Here is a 16,064-nt window from a genome sequence, read left to right on the forward strand (position 1 = left end):
TATCATTAAAAATGTTTGTCAACTTCTGTTTTCCTTCATTTCAAAAAATCTTAAGGGTTCTTATTAGGAACATATAATTTAATAGAAAAACATTAAAAACAAGCAAAACTAAACTAGGGAACTTAGTAAAAATAGAAAAGCAGTAACAATTAAATATAATATGGTGAGACTATACAAAAGTGTGGTTGCTGACATATTTCATAATTATTATCAGTGCAGATGCTTATTAGAAAACACATTAAAATCATTTCAAGATAGAAATATATAACATTAAATTAAGAGTATACATTTCCAATATAGCTTTGGTAAATGTGTTACTTCTCTATTAACACTTAATCTACCAGTGCAGGCGCTTATTAGAAAACACATTAAAAATCATTTCAAGATAGTACTATATAACATTAAATTAATACTATACATTTTCAATATAGACTATTAACTATATTAACACTTAACCCTTCATTCTATAAAGAGTCTTACTACTAGGACGTAAGCCAACACAGAAGGCTGCCAGGAAAGAGGAAACTCTGCAGGGAGGCACCCCAACTTGACTGTCATTATACTTCCTTATCCAGTAGTGAACTATAATGAGAAGTGTATTAAGTGGGGGTTTACATTTAACATGCACTAGAATAATAAAGGAATTAATTCTGATACCTATGGCCCAGCATGTGTGAATTTGTAGAATACATAAACTGATAGGTTTCTTCCTTTACATAATAGTTTTGTTTGGTATAAATATCACAGCATAATAAATAACAAGTAAATAATATGATTTAAAGCATATAATTTGTAAAATTTTCATATAATAATAAATACATATAGCTGCAATTTGGTATTTATTAGTTATAAATACCAAATAACTAAAAGAATGATCAGTTTACCCCTCTGGATTCCCACAGGCTTGCCTGCATTCCTTCCCACTTCCCCTACTCTCATCTGTATATTAATCTCAGTGAAACTTTTGTACACATTCTATTAGTTTTTATTGAGCTTTATAAAATTAAGTTTTCAAAAATTCTTTGTATATTCTGGGGACATACAAGAAATGTTGTTCTCTTTCCTACTTTAAAGTATCTTTAGAAGAAAAAAAATTGAAAATCTTTGCGGATTATGATTTAGTCATTCTGTCTAATTTCTAACTAAAGTCACAAATGTCTCCAATATTTGTCTAGAACATTCAGAGAGTCAACTGCTTTCAGAATGCGGATGAGGCCATTGTGAACTCATTTTTATATATGGTCCAAGGTACATATTAGAGCTTATTTGTGTTGTGCATAGCTGGCCAATAGTTTAGGCAGTGTTTGTTGGAAGGCCCATTGTTTTCCCCTACTGAAATTTTTCTGTACCTTTCAAAGAAATCTCTGAAGAAAAAGATTATTTTTAGATGTATATTTGGGGCTATTTCTGAAATAGCTGTTCTCTTTACTGCTGTCTAATTTTTTCCTCATGCCAATGACTTAATCTCTTCAACAGGAGTTGTAAAATAAGACTCAAATTGATGTAATAATCTCAGAGACTCTTTGTATAATGAGTCTTTTGTGTATGGATTTCAGAGTTAGCTCAACTACTACTACATATACTACAATGAAGTCTGTCAAAGCTTTGAGTGGAACAGCAATGAAACTATGGACAAATATAATTGGATTTCACATTGCAACAGTATTGATTGTCTCACTCATCAATAAAACATATTTTACCTAAAATTTCTTTACTTTTGTTTAGTGGAGTTTTGTAATGTCTAAGTGCTACATATTGCTTTGTAGTTGGACCCAGAAATATTTAACCTTTTAAATGATATGGTCTTTAAATTTTTTTCTTTACTAACACTTAGTAGAAAACAATTCCCACAGATTTTCTTTAACTGAAGCACTGACTGCCTTTACTGAGAAACACATTAGCAAAGATATTTGCATACTAGATCTTCTTCAATCATAGTGCAGCAATTCCTCCCCTAGTAAAGACGTTTATTTACTGTCCAGTATAGTAAAGGAAATGTTTACCTTCAGAAAACATTTAGATGGACTTGCTTCTCATTTAGTTTGCTGTTCCTTTTAGCCATGAAACAGATTATATGAAGAGCAGTTGTCTGGCCCTCTTCACATCACACCATGAGAGTTGGGTTGCAGGCTCCTGAGTTTTTTGCCTATTTCCCTTCCTCTTTTTGAGAATTTTTTTGCCTTCATCCCAAATCCCATAAAAGTAAAATAGGCTAGTCTGTTAAATTACAAATATTACAAATTTACAGAGTCTCAGTCTCTTCATAATTGTTCAAGATATATTAAAAAACTTGATATTTCTACAATCTTGTCGTGTTACTATATTCACTCGCCAATTTGAAAAACTTTTGTTGACTCCATCTTATATTTACATAGGCACAAACTGGTCTGTGAATAAAGTCTTCTTTGCAATATGAATGCTTTTTATTTGCAATCCTTGTCCCTTAAAACACTAGATACAGGCTTCAAAAATATGATTATGTAGGATGTAGATATTATGATTTGCTATATTTTCTGTTCCATATTTTTGTACCTGAAACTATTCTTGGACTTTATTCCAGACCAATTTCATTGTAATGATCTACTACTTTATGTCTTACCTTAAATATCTGTTAGGCATGAATAGTGCAGTGATTATTCTTAAGCAGTTAACTCCTGCTCCCCAAGGCACACCTCAGGCAATTATTGGCTAACTTCTTGAGTATGAATATGTGGCTGGAAGCAGAAGGTACTGTCAGCCTCTGTGCTTGCTACCTTTTTTAAAATTTGTACTGACATTTAATTAGCACTTAGAGGCATTATTTTATTAAAATGTTCATTAAGTAGTGACCATGCTACCAGTACTGTTTTATGAACTGAAAATACAGGGATGATAAAATATAAACAAGATTCAGCTTTATGAAATTTACCTTTGAAAGTTTTAGGTTTTTAGGGAATTTAAAACTCTTTGCAAGTGTTGCAAATGTGTTGGCCAGAAGGTATATTTAAATATCACTGTGTCACATAACAGCTTCCTCATTGAGATTTTGTTTCATTGTTTGTTTGCTTTGGTTTATTTGTTTTGCTTTTAAATTTTATTTTATTTACTTTTTTTGGCAGGGGGTTGGAAATTGCAAGGGCAGAGGGTGGTTTCAAAGGGACAGGGAGCTGAATGGGATCCGGATGCATGATGTGACATCCACAAAGAATTGATAAAAAGTTAAAAAAAAATATGGTGGTTGCAAGGGTATTCTGAGGGCATACTTTTTATATTAAAGGTGAAAGAAAAGGGGTGAACCCTTCCACAAAAAGCAAATAAAAGTGAAACAACCCTAAGGGAGTGAAGGGTTCTCACACCACTGTTAAGACTTTAGCTTCCCCTTGGGCAGTTTAGACAAAGGGCATTCTCAGAACAGCCTCAGGCTATTTAGGGTCACCTTCCCAAACTCAATGTTTTAATTGTTTTGAACTTTATCATTTCCACAAGCTATACTTTGTTCCTGGGAATAATTACTTGTTTGGTAAAGATAAGGACAAGGAAGAGTGCAGAAGAGGAAAATTTCCCTCTAGGAACTCTGCATCCAATATTCACAACCTCAGGTACTGTTTGGGTCATCTTCAAAGCCATTGAGACTTTCAGCTTCACCCCCCCTATTTCCCTGATAACACTAAAAAACAAATATTAACTTTTCAATTCCTTAGGCTTTAAATATGCCAAATGACAAATTAGAGCTATCAGGGTCACACTGAGGCACATTAAGAATGGAACCTACTTCTGGTCTGAATGGAGACATGACATTCTGATCAGTTCCAAAGATTAGAGCACTGTATAATATTGTCTGCTCTCCTAAGAGTTAACCTAGTGGACCTGTCAATCACCTGGCCGAGATACACCTTTCAGGAGGGATGATTCATCTAAAGTCATGCTAGGACATGAAAGACTAAGTATCCAGTTAGTGAGATAATGTACTTAATCTTTCAGGAACTCCTTCACATGCAGTCATTGGTAGAGAGAGATTTCATAGAGAGAATTGTGGTGTTTCTGCCTTTCTGAGTTACTCAGAAAAACGTAACTTTTCTTTTACAAAGTGACTCTTCCACAGGCCTATCCTCAGTTTCAGTTCACATGGGTCCTCACAAATCCCTCAATTCTCCAGCAGCCTGTCTTATCTCTGTGCCCCTGACCCTTACTTAAAGTTAGCCATTCTTAAGTTTTAAGGATAGAGGAATAGCTCCCTTTACAAGGTAATCTACTTTTGCATGCTAGGTACTTGGCAGCATTTGTGAGATAAACACTCATCACTTAGATAAATACTAATTAAGTCAATATCAGAATACTGATCATAGGGTGAATTTTCTAGTCACAACCTTCTCTCATCCTTATGGTTAATTTCTTAGTTTGATAGAAGTTATTTACATAAACACAGTAAAATTTCAAAGATTATATACTCTGAGTTATAAAACACACTTCACCACAAAAAGAAGTGAGCAACTCCAAATACTACAGTAACAGACGAACAAACAGATGAGGAATAGCTATTTATTTTATTTCCTTACCCTCTCTCTCTCCTTCCCTCCCTTTCATCTATTTTTCCTTTCTTTCCACTTCTCTCTCTTCCTTCATTTGACAAGGTCTTGTTATGATCCTCAGGATACACTAGTCTCAAACTGCTGGGTTCCAGCCATTTCCTGCTTCAACCTCAGTCTCCTAAGTAGCTGAAGTTGCAGGCATGTATTGGTCCTACCTTACTCCTTAGTTTTATTTTGTGCTGTATATAATCTAAATCTAAAATTCCTACAGAGAGGGTTGTCATCCAATTTTGACTTGCACATAAGCACACTGCAAATGATAGTAAAAATTACACAATTAAACATTATACTTAATTTCACTTATACTTTTGTTCTCTATATATTGTATTCATGAAATCCACTATATAATCTTAATAACCTTTATTTATTCATTTTCCTTTACTTTACAGGGCTCTGAACAAGCTGGTCAATATACAACAGAACCAGTCTGAGAAAACATACTTACCTTTAAAAAAGACAAAATTTCCATCACTGTTTTCATAAACTGCATCAATACTGGGAGGCAAGCCCCGCCAGAAGTAAGTAATTTGCATGGGGTATCCATCCATCACCCTGTTGTTTCTCACTCGCCAAAACCACTGGTCCTGCAAAAGCAAGCAAAAGCAGTGTTCAGCATTTCTGGAGGCCTGTCAGCAGTGTGGAGACAACTGTGTATTGGACAGTTTTAAAGCTGATCTAGGATTCTTATTTTCTTTCATCAACACAACCTGAGGGAGAGCTAATACTTCACAGAAAACTAGCTAGGAAACCCCTCCATCTCTAAACCATAGTGTGTGAATAAATATGCTGTCACAGAACTCTAGGTTTTTCATTTGTCATTATCTTAGGACTTTCTAGACAGAAAATCAGAATGACAGACATGTTGTCTGGTGGTGGAAGGTAGGGATTGATCACAGCTATGTCGTATGCATTTTATAAGCACGGTCGCATTTTTACACACACACAGGATCTCCATGCTCCAGATCCTGAGATTTGAATAGAAGGGTCATATCTCTTTGAATGTCCATGTTATAGCTGCTGTCTGTGTAATGACTGATCATCCAATGTGTCTCATATTGGCAAGTAATGGTAACTCTACATAAGCAAATTTATCTTAGAACAGAAGATTTCACTTAGGCTAATTTTTTCTTCTACTTGATTTTTCGAAGTGCTTTACTTGCCTCAGATTTAAAACTGGTCTCATATCTATTCTTAGTCTAGTGAATAACAGGATTTGGCTTGCCATGGTTGTCTATAAAGTTAATGAGTTATTAATTAGACCTAACATAATGTATTTTCATATAAATCCTTACTACTGGACAGAAAAAGCAAAATGTAACAAAAATCTATGAAAAGTGATACATCTGGTGATACTGAATAATTTCCAATTGAAGATTTTGGGAAAAAAAAAGATTATTCAAAGTCTTTTGACACTAGAAAACACAGGTATAATTTAAAAATTATTTACAATTCAAGAACATTTTACTTTATTTTAAATTTCATTACATTTCAAATAACCATATGTATAATAGAAACTGTTTCACTTGATATCAAATATATTTACTATACAGACAAGTGCATATCACAAGTTTACTTTGGTTTTAATTCTCTGCCTTTCTCCTAATTCACACATCTGTGAATCACTTGGTAGAGTATTTGCCAAACATCCAGGTAAAAACAGGGTGCACCACCTCCCTGTGCTTCCTAGGATTGACTCTGGTGTTGACACAGTCCACTGGGAATTATTTGATGCCATACAATATGATGATATAACATCTGTCCCATTGCAATTTGTTCATGTTTAGCTATTAGCTATGGGTTGTTTTCTCTGCACATCAATTATTTAGAAGAAAACAGTAACATCATTTCTGGCTCTGAATTAACATCCTATTCTTGTCCTTCTTCTTAATAAGCTTGTCATCTTGGTCAAGACTCTAGTCCTTGAGTTAATTTCCAACCAGTATCTAAATCTCAGTGTGAGTAGTTTACTAAATACATAGGGATATCTGAGTCAAGGGGACATGCCAGCACTCATATTTATGGTTTAAATTATTTCCTCCAAATCAAAACTTTCTCTCATGAAAAAAGGGAGGCTTTTCAGACTGAAGAAGTTGTGAGCTTTCTCCCAAGGTTATACAATCACAAACACTTTCTGGGAAGGAGGAAAATCTTCAGTGGAGCTGCCTGCAAATTGTGAGGGAGCTCTAGGGAAGTAGCTTTTGTAAGATGTCATGCACACTTCGGTGATACACCTTTCTTGAGTTACCTATGCTCTTGGAACTAACCATAGTAAACTCACTGATTCACAAAGCCAGAATTAGCTCAAATAATTTTGTTGTTCTTGTTCTTGTGTTTTAATCTGTTGTTGGTACTTGATTTGGGATGAACAGATATTTATTTATATATGTCAGGAAAACTTACACAGCAACCTAACATACTGTAAGAGGCTAATGTATACTTAACATACTTCTTGATATTTTTCCTTTACCAAATCACCATTAAGATGATATATGCCATTGGCAAAATAAAAGTCTATGACAAACGAGAACATATTTGCATACAGATCATAATGGGTTAATGAAGCAAAGATTTCTTTGACAAACAGTACTTTAAAGATGTAAGAATCATGAATAATATGCAAAAGAAAAGAAAAGAAAAGCAAGCAAGCAAGCAAGCAAGAAAGAGGCAAGAAGAGATTTGAGAACTTAGGAAAAGAGATGCAACCTGACTTATAATCAGTGAGGTAGAAGCAGAAACTATCCTGTGGTATCATCCCTCTTAGCAGATAAACTTTAATGCTATGCTTTGAAAAAGTAATGTCTTTCACATATCCCTGGTTGGAATACAACATGACACAACAACTGTGAAAATCAACACCATTACATATAATAGCATTACTTATGCATTGTTTTCTTTTACCCATAAGTTTCTTCTCTAGCAATTTAGCCTAAATCAAGATAAGAGCTTCTGCAATAGACAACTATAATGCAATATGCTACAATACAAAGTTATGGAAAAAATTCAATTTTTAGAATCTGTTATTAGATGTCATCTGTGATATGAAAGTATGTTATCATGTGAAGGATGATAAGAAAAAGTCTTCATGTGTATTAATACAGTTACACATAATTATATGTACATATATGTATACATACATATATATGTATAGTAGATATTGTTTATGTTTGTAATTACATACCAAATGAATATAAAAATAATGGATAGGTACTCATTGGGGAAATGGTGTCTGTTTTCTTTGTATTTTTGGGAAATTTTCATAAACATTTCTTAAAAACACTTTTTCATTAAAAACTCTGGGAAAACATAGTCAACACATAGGTCATGAAAAGACACAATATTTGTAAATGTTTATAATGGATATGTAACCATTCTAATGAGTAAATAAAAGTTTATTAAACTCTTATTAACTTGATGTTGAAATTGAATGGTATAAATAATGCCACTGCAAACATCTTTATTCATAAAAGAAGAGACAAATATGTGTATATATTTTTGCTCATGCTTTTGTCTAAGACAAATATATTTGATACCTTATATTTTAATCTTACATGTCCCATGATCATAATAAACACATGCTAGAAACATAAAATAAAACATGGTGATACCATACAAGTAAGAGCACTAGATTTCATATTAAACTGTAGTTTTTAGGTTACTGTCTGTAGAGAAGTCTACAGGGCATTGCAGTGTTTAAAGAAAGAGAGGAAATCTATGCATAGCTAGTTAGATATATTATTCTTTAGTATTGAGAAAGAAAAATTAAGATGATAGCTTGGAGAAGAAAAAGAAAATTGTAAGGGAAGTATAATTACATGTGCCTTGAAAAAGCAGTGCCCTTCTGGGAAGTTTGTGCTATCTTGTCCCTGTAGCTGACATAAGCTGTGTGTTTGGTACATAAATATTAGGGGACAGCCTAATGTTTAAAGCAACCACTAGAACAGGTTTCCTACTAAGACACCCATGAATATGTGCATGGTTTTGCTATTAAGGATTTCTCAGCTTATAAATGCGAGATCAACCAGAGGAAATTCCAGGAAGAAAGATGCAGCGATCCATCTACACTGGGTAAACATTTTGCATAGTGTCTACATTATTGAAAAATAATCAAAACATAGACCCACTGTAGTAGCAGAAGAAGACAACATATTAGTGAGATGCTTCCCAAAACATAATTAAATTAACAATTCTGAAATTTTCCCAAAGTAGTTTTAAGAAGTTATGTCTTATAGTTAACATTTGAATTATAAGGGTAAATCCTTAAATAAATGAAATGCGTATAGGTGTTTTAAGGAGTTAACATGTCAGGATATTTTGCTTACTACTGTGCTAACCTCATGTAGTAACTTGTGCAGTTTGAACATGTTTCTAAAAATCTTTTGGTTTTATTTAGTTTATATAGAAAAAATCTGGACACTGAAAGGTTAAATGATGCGGTTGGTGTGGACCACTATCTTAGTATTTAATAAATCATGACATATCAAATATGCATTTTAAAACTTAAAAATTAATAAACATCAATGCATGATTTAGTGTGTACATACAATAAGATAAATACTTGTTTTATCTGATTTGCACATATAATTAATGACCAGTAAAGAAATGTTGCGTTATTTCCCCCCCCCCCCAGAATAGAATGACCTTTGGAGGAAGTAGGCAATAATGACTGTTGACTGTTTTCACTAATAGCTCCTGCTGCATATTCCCATGATTCTCCTGGAATTTATGCTTCTTTAATATGTGCACCATAATACGTATGAGAAATTTAGATTTATGAAAAAGATGTACCATCTAACACACTTCAATTGGGGGTGATATCAAACTCCACACACAATTGCACAATGCAGCAACATTACAATTTAATATGATTTTCCTCTTCTGGAATTTGAATATCAGGAATATTGGCAGGGTGGTCAAATTCCAATTCAGATATCTTAAATTAGGTACTGAAAACATAAAACATCTCCTTGAGTTCATTGTATTATTAATTCTAGATATACAAAAGAATCTAGATATAAAAAGGAATTTAGATATAAAAAAGTAAATAAAATGTATATTAAATTTGAAAGACCCTAAAGTTGATGCCAAAATGTACTACACTTGACTATATAAAAATGGGGGCTACTTCTTATTAAATACAATGACTCACAAACAGTTGTCATAAGAGGAGATTTACCATTCTTTTATTTTTCACCTGAAGAAAAAGATTTTCATTTGTCACAAAAACTGTTTAGTATAGACCTAATTTTTTCAAGGCGTGCAAGACAATGGGCTCAATGTAGAGCATTTTATAAATAAATCAACTAATTATTAATTTTACATCCTGGCCACAGTTTTCTCTCCCTTTTCTCCCAGTCCCTTCTCCTACCTCCCCACTCCCCCTTCCACTCCTCCTCCATTTCTGTTCCAAAAAGGGCAGGCCTCCCATGGATATGAATAAAATATGTCATATCAAATTGCAGTAAGACTAAGAACCTCCCCTTGTACTAAGGCTGAGCAAGGCAACCCAGCATGAGGAACAGGGTCCCAAATGTAGGCAAAAGAGCCAGCGTTAACTCCTGCTCCCACTGCTAGGAGTATTACAAGAAAACTAAGCTACACAACTGTCACATATATGCAGAGTGCCTGTTTCTGTGCCATGCAGGCTCCATGGCTGCTGGCTCAATCTTCTCAAGCACCCATGAGCCCAGCTTAGTTGATTCCGTGAGTTTTCCTGTTGTGTCCTTGATACCCCTGGTTCCCACAATCTTATCTCCCCTTATTGTGCAGGATTCCCTCAACTCTGCCTAATGTTTGGCTATGGGTCTGCAGCAGTTGCTGGATGAAGCCTCTCTGATAACAGTTGGGCTAGGCAATAATCTGGTCACAGAAGATGACCAGTTAAGGTTATATATCCACTATTGCTAGTACTCCTAGCTGGGGTCATTCTTACAGATTCCTGGGAGATTTATTTATGACAGATTTTTACTTGATCCTGAAATGCCCCCGTCCTTTCAGTAGAATCTTTTAGTATTACCCCCTCCGTGCCCTATTGCAGAATATTTGTTTACACTGTGATGATGTGTCTTTGCTAAGGTGCCTTCTGATTGGTCTAATAAAGAGCTGAATGGCCAATAGCTAGGCAGGAAGAGAATCGGCAAGACTTCTGGGCAGAGAAAGAGAGAGAACTCTGGGCAGAAGAAAGGTGGAGTTGCCAGCCAGACACAGAGAGGAAACAGGAGGTGCAAAGTGGAAGAGAGGTAACACCATGTGGCAGAACATAGATTATTATAAATCTGTTTAAGTTATAAGAGCTGCTTAAGAAAAAGCCTAAGCTCAGGCCAAGCTTTCATAATTAATAATAATTCTCAGGGTCATTATTTGGGAGTTGGCTGTAGGTATAGAGAAAGATTCACTATATTTGACATCTAACATCCAGAATGAAAATCCACATGGCCTGAAAAAGCTGAAAAAAAAAAAGTTCTGAGTAGGCTCCACACTCATGGCAAACAGAGGCTAGCTAGCTCTCTTAAGAGGCCTTGCTACTGAGCACTTGAATGGGTTTATGAGCGATGGGTGGTGTGCTACTTGGTTGCAGGAGACTAGGGAGAAGAGCTCACTTAAGTTGAGGCTTGGGCAGATTCACGGGCTACAGGCCTGTGCCTGCAGGCATAAGGCTCCACTCTAACCACCCCAAAACAGGTGGAGCCAGCCACCTGGCCATGTGTTAAGTGGATCCACACAGTGGAGGGACTAGCTGCTGCTTAGCAGCTTAAGGTTTGGCTCATATGGTCAGAGAAGGCAACTCTAAAGAAATATAGTATGCTTAAAAATGTACTTAGATGCTGAAGAAAGAAAATGGATATAGACAGTCATAGAAAAATAAGTAAATAGTTTAAAAATAATAAAGTATTTAAAGAGGGAGTAAAGTAATATACATGGAACAGCCACCTAAAGGTGGAAAATACACAGGGTGTCTGGATTCTGTGTGTCGCTTTGATAACTTTGAATTTTTAAATGCTAATTAACAAAAAACTCAAACTCTCAATAACTGCTGAGAAACACTGGATTATGGAAACTGCTAAATTAAACCAGTCTATATATTTTAAGAATGTCAGCTTCAGAATGGAAGTCAGAAAGTACTTCCATTTTTGAGGGAAAGTTATGCTGTGTTGAGGGAAAGGTTATGCCTTTGTTTCCAGAGGAACAAAAAGCTGTGGATTTCTTCAAAATTAATAAAGATCAGATTTGATAGGGGGTGACTTCCTGAAAATCTTGGCTACAGACATGGAGAAAAAAAAATACAAGACAGGTGATGTATATCCTGATCCCTCTATACAGAAACAATTCTGAGATTGGATTAGACAAGATCAGACTTATTGGCTGCAGAGTCCTCATGACTTTTACATGCCATCCTTTCATATTTCATGGATCAAGGTCTGGTTATACAGTCTAAATAGACTTATGAAGTTGACAGATGCCCTTTACTTTCTCAAACATAGAACAAAAAAATCATCTTTAGCTGACTTGTACACACCACACATTCCATACTTGTATTCATGCATATATATATATATATATATATATATATATATATATATATATATGTTACCTTTAAAAGTTTGTGTGTTTTCAGAAACAAAAAAGGATCAGATCCCAATAAAAACAAGGAGACCAGGTGATCCAGCCTCCCAGAATACCTCTGTTGCAGCTTACTAAAAATTCTGCATTCAGAACAACTTTAAAGCTGCTAGTTGAGATGGTTCAGCCTCACAGACTACTCCAACCAAGACTTCTTAGATAAGCTCTACACTTTCCCATCACATATCCCTTGGCTGAAGGACATCTAGGTTGTTTCCAGGTTCTGGCTATCACAAATAAAGCTGTTATGAACATAGTTGAGCAAGTGTCCTTATGGCATGACTGAGCATTCTTTGGGTATATGCCCAAGAATGGTATAGTTGGGTCTTCTGGTAGACTGATTCTCAATTTTCTGAGAAACTGCCACACTGACTTCTAAAATGGCTGTACAAGTTTACACTTCTACCAGCAAGGTAGGAGTGCTCACTTTGATTCACATCCTTTCTAGCATAAGCTGTCCTGTGTGTTTTTGATGGTAGCCATTCTGACAGGTGTAAGATGGAACCTCAGAATGGAGCACAGGCACTGAGATTGACAATTAATAAATGGGACCTCATGAAATTGAAAAGTTTCTGTAAGGGAAAGGACACTGTCAAAAGCTAACCAGGACTATAGCAAGAGACTGTCTCAAACACTCTACACTGTAAGACAGAATCTCAAAGTCATTTTGATTTGCATTTCCTAGATGACTAAGGATGTTGAACATCTCCTTAAATGCTTCTCAGCTACTTCAGATTCTTCTATTGAGAATTCCCTGTTTAGATTTTTACTCCATTTTTTTAACTGGATCATTTGTGTTTTTGGTATCTGGTTTCTTGAATTCTTTACATATTTTTAAAATCATCCATCTGACAGATTAGGGGGTTGATCAAAATCTTTTCCCATTTTGTAGGCTGCTGTTTTGTCCTTATTCACATTAGTTTCTTCTAACTCCTGTCACCCTGGGCAAAGTGCCAAGACACTGTCAAGCTGTGGGGAGTGGGGATGTGAAAAGACTCATCATATGACATAGGAAAGATCAGAGGTGTGAGACCACACAGAGAGTTTATTTTTACCTTGGTCATGAACCAGCCATATTCTTTCTCTGCAGATTTCATGATAACTCAAGAAGAAACACCCTAGGCTGGAAGTTGTAGAAATGAAAGCAAATGTGTGCTTTGAGAACAGTATATTCAATAGTAAAGGTCAAGTCTTCACTTAACTTACCTAGTGCAGAGGCAAAGGAGGAGAGAAGATGGTAGGAGGCTGGCAAGCAGGAATGGCCCAGGGGAAAGATTTTATATTTTTAGTGAAAGACATACAAAGTTACTTGTCAACAACTGATGTGTTAAAGGACTATGTTGAATTAGAAGTCTGTTCCCAAGAGATAAGGGTAGCTGGGGCAGAGAATTCCCAAGAAGTGCAATGCAAGACACCCTGAAAGATTCCTAAGTGAGGTTGTTTCAGAGGCCACTGGCAGTTGTTACCATAACAGCAGAGACTAACTCTTATTACCTTTGCCTAATTGCTTTATGCTAATATGCTCTTGAGAACATTCCTTCTGCTCCCACTGTTCCACTCAGCTTTGTTTACTTCAAAACATAGTTCAAAAGGTAATTGCCCTTCCTTACACTCTAAGTGAGTCCTCAACAAACAGCTTGATGGTAAAACTGTTTCTACCAAGATGCCTGTGGGAAATTAGTTGACCTCAGTGTTAGAAAATGGAAAGTCCTGTGATACTGCTTCAAAAACGAAAATGTGTTAGAACCACTATTTGTTCCTGCTGTAGGGGAATGTGGTAAACCTTCTGCAGCATTAAAATAAGAAACTACACTTCCTAATCATTCCACTCAGCAATGGAGCCTTGGGTGATTGCGGGGTGATTATGGGAACTCACTATGTAGCAGTACAGCTGTGGCCTGCGCTGCCACACACTCCTGCCATCGTCTTATTTCAGCCTTGAAAGTACACCTCCGTACTTGGCAGTTTTTGAAAATTATTCTGAGAAACTAGTAATCTAAAGACTGAAAAATGAATGAAGTAATGTCAGAGAAGCTGAATATACCAACAAGAATGATTTGTACATAAAACAGATACTGAGGTAGAATATTTATAGATTAAGAGAAACTTCAGCAGCCAGTGATGATGAGGAAGGATAATACTAGTTTAACTTCCATAGGTAATTTAAAATAAATATATCTTTCAATTTTTGAGATTACAATATAATTATATTATTTTTCCATTCCCTTTCCCTCCTCCAAAAACATCCATGAATCTCCCACCCCCTTGATCTCTTTCAAATTCATGGTCTCTCTTTTTCTAATTGTTGTTACATATGTATATATGTTGTTACATATGTATATATGTGTATGTGCCCCACATATCTCTGTCTCTATCTATCTATCTATCTATCTATCTATCTATCTATCTATCTATCTATCTATCTATCTATCTATCTACCTACCTACCTACCTATCTATGTACTTGTAAACACACAAATACAACCAGCTCAGTTTGTATAATGTTTCTTATATGAATATGTCTTTAGGGCTGACAATTTGGCTTTGGATAACCAACTGGCATGCCCTTCCCTGAGGAACTCTTTCTCCCACCTACAGCATTCCTTAGTTGCCTGTAGTTCTTAGTCTAAGGTCAAGGCCTCCTGAGCTTTGTCCTTTCCACATTAGCATTGTGTCACTCTATTGGTTTTATTCTTCTAAGGGTATTAGAGAAAATAAAGTTGGCATACATTATACATCACACAGATAGAAATGAGTAACAACAGCAACAACACCCAAATTCTGTCAAGATGATAGTGAGCATATAATGTGGAGGCTAGATGGAAATCAAGTAGATACAGTAGAGTAGTGTGTCCTAGAGCAGTGCAAGTAAGAGAGGAGAAGCCAGGACAACTGTAGAAGCAATGGCACATAAATGGGAAGTAGAAGAGAAAGCAGGTAGCTTGATGGGGCATGGGTCAGTGACATGATCAATACAACAGACTAGCTAATTAAACAAGTATTGAAACAAGGAGGAAAGGAGGAAGAGCAATGTGCACAGTAACGATACTTGATACTTGTAGGATAAGAAGGATCCAGGAGACTGCACAGTGAGGTGCCTCAATCTAACTTAGAAATAGAAAACTCTAGATTTGGGAGGGAAGGAGTCTACAGTAAGTCCTGAAAAAGAAAAACACTTGAGTTAGGTTACGTTGTAAATGGTCAATAATGAAAGACATTCATGCTCTAGAATGGATGCTAAGTTATCAAAATATTGCAGATAATAAAGAATAAGTCAAATTATTCTCCAGTTGCTAGAAAGGAAATGTGTTCATGTAACACATTTATATAGGTGGGAAAATTTCTCTTTGCTTAATCATGTACATAATTTAAATACCTAACTATGCTCATTTAAAACTTTCATGTTTGGGGTTATGGTTGGAAGTTTGGGTCTAATTGTGAATATAAAACTTGTCTGTATTTTTTGTAAGAATTCAAATTTACATAGAAATGTAAGTATAGTAAAGTTTTTCTTTCTGTTTCTGCTTACATATGGAGAGATGGGAACCAAATCCAGGTTCTCTGTAAGAATAGCCAGTACTCTTCAATGCTGAACCATCTTTTTAGTCATGAAAATAATTACTTTCCTTTAATTTTGTGAGTGTTCCTTCCATGCAAAATTAAATAAATCAATGCAAAAACCATTTTGTATTCAGACAATGGCTTTTCCCATTCAATATCTATGGCTCAAGTTTCTTTAGCTTCAAGATACAATTATAACATTACGTTTGGAAGAGAACTGAATCAATGAGGTTACTGATGCATAACATGAGTGGATTAATGATTCATGGTCTTGCTTATCAGCCTTGTTACATGTGTTCAAGCTTATTATTATTCTCTG

At 35.4% G+C, this 16,064-nt stretch overlaps 1 protein-coding gene and 1 long non-coding RNA gene across 2 annotated transcripts in view; one reads left to right on the forward strand and one right to left on the reverse strand.

Annotated features, from left to right (window-relative positions):
* The window catches only part of LOC121827152 (uncharacterized), an 88,012-nt gene that overhangs the window by 58,670 nt on the left and 13,278 nt on the right, over nt 1-16,064 (forward strand). The window contains exon 4 of the long non-coding RNA XR_013048981.1: nt 4,958-5,086. This is a non-coding gene — a long non-coding RNA (uncharacterized LOC121827152). The remainder of the gene's footprint in view (nt 1-4,957; nt 5,087-16,064) is intronic.
* Nucleotides 1-16,064, reverse strand: part of Mmp16 (matrix metallopeptidase 16) — a 252,643-nt gene that overhangs the window by 26,733 nt on the left and 209,846 nt on the right. Inside the window, exon 7 of the mRNA XM_006983265.4 lies at nt 5,014-5,152. Within this exon, the coding sequence (XP_006983327.1) occupies nt 5,014-5,152 (139 nt within the window). The remainder of the gene's footprint in view (nt 1-5,013; nt 5,153-16,064) is intronic.

This window comes from Peromyscus maniculatus, chromosome 2 (genome assembly GCF_049852395.1).
Source record: "Peromyscus maniculatus bairdii isolate BWxNUB_F1_BW_parent chromosome 2, HU_Pman_BW_mat_3.1, whole genome shotgun sequence".
NCBI lineage: Eukaryota > Metazoa > Chordata > Mammalia > Rodentia > Cricetidae > Peromyscus > Peromyscus maniculatus.